A 5,195-nucleotide genomic window follows, 5' to 3' on the forward strand; every position below is an offset into this window, starting at 1 on the left:
TCTTAAATGGTGGTGATTATGTTGTAAATTATGATTACTGCAATAAAATTGCATAATGAGTAAATGTTCTCACTGCAGCACTTTACAGATTTTTTTCCATCTAATGTAGCTCATCTTTATGAATATTTGTATTTTATTTTGTAAAACAAAAATGTTGGATTACTCTAATTGGTTATAATTTGTTTTTTTCATTTACTGGATTAGATACATCTCTCACATATTTTTCCTAAGACCTTAGCACATACATAAAAACTTGTCATCGACTAGACCACAAAGAAGGCTTAAATCTTAATTAGAAGAAACTCTACCCATCACATTTTTTGAACAGGGAAAGAATCAAACTCAAACTTAATGACCCAAGCTTTTATTTAAAAAAAAAAATGGAAAACGCCACTCCTGCGCTTTTGGCTTCAAAGACAGGAAGTCAGGAGGCAATAGCAGTTGGAACTCCCGTGACACAAGAATGGGGCTCTAGGCAAGCCTACTGTGAAGTCATGGAAGCTCCTCGAGAAAAACAGCCACAGCTTTCTAAGTCACACTAAGGGGCGCTGTGTGGGAACCTCTGGGGCAGTGGTACACTGGTTCACTGGAAGATATTATAGCCATGAGCAGTAAGGAATATTTCAAGGGTGGCCGCTCTGGCCACTGGGTCCGGGGATGCCCCAGAGGGGAACAAGCTCCAGGGAGAGGAGCTAGTGGCCGTGGCAGAGGTTGTCAGTACAGTTCTGCCACCCTGTCTGACATCTGTTACCACTGCAGTGAATCTGGTCATCACGCTAAGAACTGTGACCTTCACGAGGACATCTGCTACAACTGTGGGAGAAGTGGCCACATCGCCAAAGACTGTGTCGAGCCGACGCGTTCAAGAGAGCAGTGCTGTTGCACTTGTGGCAAAGCAGGTCATCTGGCTCGTGATTGTGACCGTCAGGAAGAGCAGAAGTGCTACTCGTGTGGTGAATATGGTCACATTCAGAAAGACTGCGCCCAAATCAAGTGCTACCGGTGTGGCAAGAACGGCCATATGGTCATCAACTGTCCCAAGACAATGAAGATCAAGTGCTATCGTTGTGGAAAGTCTGGGCATATAGCCCGGGATTGCCCCACTGAAGATACAGCTTAAATTTTTCCTTTGTGGCCCCCCCCCCTCCTTTTTGCTGATTGATAATTGTAGTATTTTCTCTGAAACCTCTTCATTGACCAACGATTGATAAATGAAAACTACTCCTAGGCCAGTTAACTTTAATCACCATCTTTAAAGGAGGAAAAGGTTTGTGGAAGTCTTATAATTAATGTTTCTGCACCACTAGTGAATTCGCTTATTGAACAGTAATTCTGAGCCTAAGGCAATTTCTAGGTCCTTTTGATGTATTTTTATTTAAGCTTTAATTAAGACCTACTGTGTGCCAGCTACTATTGCATGAGTTTGGGATACATCAGTACATAAATCAGACCAAGTTTGAGGACACGGACCTAGAATCTATGAAGTAAAATATGTAGTGTCTCAGATGAAGATAAATTGCTACAGAGAAAAAGAACACCAGGTAAAAGGATAGAAATTATGTGTGTTGGCGGGGGGGGCCACACGTGATTCTGTTTTAGAGAAAAAGGCACCCTGAGGAAGCGACATTTCCTCAGAGATTCATTGCATAAATAAAGCTGATTCTCGAAATGACTGTGATCTTGACAAAGTAACTCTAATTTATTATGTATTTATTGCTTTTTATTATCTGACTTCATTACCTTTTAAGTAACATTAAAAGAACTTTATCTGATCTTCCCTAGTTTAATGAAACCAGCAACATATGTATAATGTGTTTAAAGAGCTTATAGGGAAAGAGAGCAATGAGAAAAAAACCAACTAAATAAAACAAACCTAAGCAGCAAATTGTGAACATAAATATATTGATGGCAAAATTTGGATTTCTATTCTTTAAAAATCTAAGACCATAAAAATTAAGATTGAACATAGATTGGGCCTTCAGTAATTTCCAAAATACACATATTCATAGATACAATATTATATTTATATTTAGGAGTTTCTGGAAAATGTGTTATCACAGATATGAAAAAGTTCAGTTTCATAGGCTGAAATCTATTTTTAAAAATAGTATCTGAAAAACAACTGAATTTCTATAAAATATAAAAGGCACTTTGAAACTGTAAATAAAACCTGGGATAGGGGGAGGATACTATTGTGCCATGGCCCGCCCCGTTCCTCCACCGCAGCAGCCACTGCCGCTCCCGCCGCCTATTGTAGTTTATTTCTAATATTATGCCATTGTGATCTGAGAAGATGCTTGAAATGATTTCAGTCTTCTTGAATTTCAAGAGGGTTTGCCCGTGTTCCAATATGTGGTATATTTTTGAAAATGTCCCATGTGCACTTGAGACGAATGTATATTCTGTGGCCTTGGGGTGAAAAGTTCTCAAGATGTTAAGTTCATCTGATCTAGTGAATCATTTAGGATTGCTGTGTTTTGGGGGTTTTTTGCTGATTTTTTGTCTAGAAGATTTATTCAGTGATGTCAATTAGGTATTAAATTTCCCTACTATGATTGCATTACTGTCGATCGCTCCCTTGATATTTTCTAGAAGTTTTTTTTTTTCTTTGTGTATGCATTTGGGTGCTTCTCAATTGGATGCATATATGCTTACCCGAGTTATTTCCTCTTGTTATATCAACCCCTTTGGTATTATGAAGTGGCCTTCCTTATCTCTTGTTATGGCCTTCACTTTGAGTTTTATTTTGTCAGGTATAAGTGTTCGTACCCCAGCTTTTCTTTAATTTCCATTTGCCTGAAAGATATTTTTCCATCCCTTCATTTTCAGTCTGTGTGAGTCCTTTGTTCTACAGTGGGTCTCTTGTAGACAGCATATATATGGGTCATTTTTCTTATTCATTTAGCCAATTTATGTCTTTTGATTGGAGCGTTTAGTCCATTTTCATTTAAGTTTGTTATTGATAGGTACTTGTTTGTAGTCATTTCTGCTCTTTATGTCTGTGTTCCTTCTTCCCTTTTTATTTCTTCTTTTTACAACAGTCCCGTGAGCATTTCTTGCATTGCTGCCTTGGTGGTAATAAACTGCCTTAGACCTTTTTTGTCTCTGAAGCTCTTGATATCCCTTTCAATTTTGAATGACAGCCTGGCTGGACAGAGTATTCTTGGATTCAGTCCCTTGCTTTGCAGCACTTTGTATTCTTGATTCCATTACCTTCTGGCCTGATGTGTTTCTATTGAGACATCCTTTGATAATCTAATGGGAGATCCTTTGTAGGTAACTCTCTGTTTCTCTTTTGTAGCCTTTAAGGTTCTCGCTTTTTCATTAGTATTTGCCATTGTAATTATGACATGTCGTTGTTTGGGTCTCTTTGGGTTCATATAGTTCGGTACTCTGTGTGTTTTGTGTCTTTCTTTTCTTCCCTAAATTAGGGAAGCTTTCTGTCATTATTTCTTCAAATAAGTTTTTAAATCCTTGCTCCTCTTCTTGTCCTTCTGGCACCCCTATGATACGTATATTACTTCATTTCATGTTTTACCAAAGCTCCTTTAGCCTCTCTTCCTACTTTCTAATCTTTTTTTTCTCCAATTCCTGTTGAGGTTGGTTGTGTTTTTCTGCCCTATTTTTTTTTTTTTTTTGCTTAAAGGATTACAAAGTGTATTACATATGTGTCCGTTTTTTCCACCCTACCTAGACAGTGCCCTAGCCTCCCCTATCCCCAGTGTCTTATGTCCATTGGTTATGCTTATATGCATGCATACAAGTCCTTTAGTTCATCCCTTACCCCCCTACCTTCTGCCCCCCAACCCTCCCCGGCCTTCCCGCTGCAGTTTGACAATCTGTTTGAGGCAGCTCTGTCTCTTTATCTATTATTGTTCAAAAGTTTATAATGGTCTCTATTATCCATGAATGAGTGAGATCATGTGGTATTTTTCCTTCATTGACTGGCTTATTTCACATAGCATAATGCGCTGCAGTTCCATCCATGACGTTGCAAATGGTAAGAGTTCCTTCCTTTTTAGAGCAGCATAGTATTCCATCGTGTAGATGTACCACAGTTTTCTAATCCATTCATCTACTGATGGGCACTTAGGCTGTTTCCAGATCTTAGCTATGGTGAACTGTGCTGCTATGAACATAGGCGTGCATATATCCTTTCTGATTGGTGTTTCTGGTTTCTTGGGATATATTCCAGAAGTGGGATCACAGGGTCAAATGGGAGTTCCATTTTCAGTTTTTTTAAGGAAACTCCATACTGTCTTCCATAGTGGCTGCACCAGTCTGCATTCCCACCAGCAGTGCACAAGTGTTCCTTTTTCTCCACATCCTCTCCAGCACCTGTCATTTGTTGATTTGTTGATGATAGCCAGTCTGACAGGTGTGAGACGGTACCTCATTGTTGTTTTGATTTGCATCTCTCGCATGATTAGTGACTTTGAGCATGTTTTCATATGTCTCTTGGCTTTCTGAATGTCCTCTTTTGAAAGGTGTCTATTTAGGTCCTTTGCCCATTTTTTGATTGGATTGTTTATCTTCCTTTTGTTAAGTTGTACGAGTTCCCTATAAATTTTGGAGATTAGGCCCTTATCAGATATGACATTGGCAAATATGTTTTCCCACACAGTGGGTTTTCTTGTTGTTTTGTTGGTGGTTTCTTTTGCTTTGCAGAAGCTTTTTATTTTGATGTAGTCCCTTTTGTTCATTTTCTCTTTAGTTTCAAGTGCTAGGAGCTGTATCAGTGAAGAAATTGCTTCGGCGTATGTCTGAGATTTTGTTGCCTTTGGATTCTTCTAGAATTTTTATGGTTTAATGTCGTACATTTAAGTCCTTTACCCATTTTGAGTTTATTTTTGTATATGGTGTAAGTTGGTGGTCTAGTTTCATTTTCTTGCATATATCTGTCCAATTTTCCCAACACCATTTATTGAAGAGACTATCTTGGCTCCATTGTATGTTTTTACCTCCTTTGTCAAACATTAATTGAGCATCTTGGTTCGGGCCGATTTCTGGGCTCTCTATTCTATTCCATTGATCTGTACATCTATTCTTGTGCCAGTACCAGGCAGTTTTGAGAACAGTGGCTTTGTAATACAACTTGATATGTGGTATTGAGATCCCACCTAATTTGTTCTTTTTCAGGATTGCTGCAGCTATTCGGGGTCTTTTTTTATTCCAGATGAATTTTTGGAGAGTTC

General features: G+C 38.6%; 1 protein-coding gene across 1 annotated transcript; it reads left to right on the forward strand.

Moving 5' to 3' along the window:
- Positions 1–604: 604 nt before the first annotated feature.
- On the forward strand, positions 605–1,120 carry LOC132224216 (CCHC-type zinc finger nucleic acid binding protein-like). Its single transcript, XM_059679319.1, has one exon. It carries the CDS (start codon positions 605–607, stop codon positions 1,118–1,120), a length of 516 nt encoding a protein of 171 aa, XP_059535302.1.
- The last annotated feature ends 4,075 nt before the right edge of the window (positions 1,121–5,195 follow it).

Source organism: Myotis daubentonii, chromosome X (genome assembly GCF_963259705.1).
Source record: "Myotis daubentonii chromosome X, mMyoDau2.1, whole genome shotgun sequence".
NCBI classification, from domain to species: Eukaryota; Metazoa; Chordata; class Mammalia; order Chiroptera; family Vespertilionidae; genus Myotis; species Myotis daubentonii.

Bases quoted from the DNA above. Each gene is read 5' to 3' on its own strand.
- LOC132224216 (XM_059679319.1), top strand. From the start codon at position 605: ATGAGCAGTAAGGAATATTTCAAGGGTGGCCGCTCTGGCCACTGGGTC.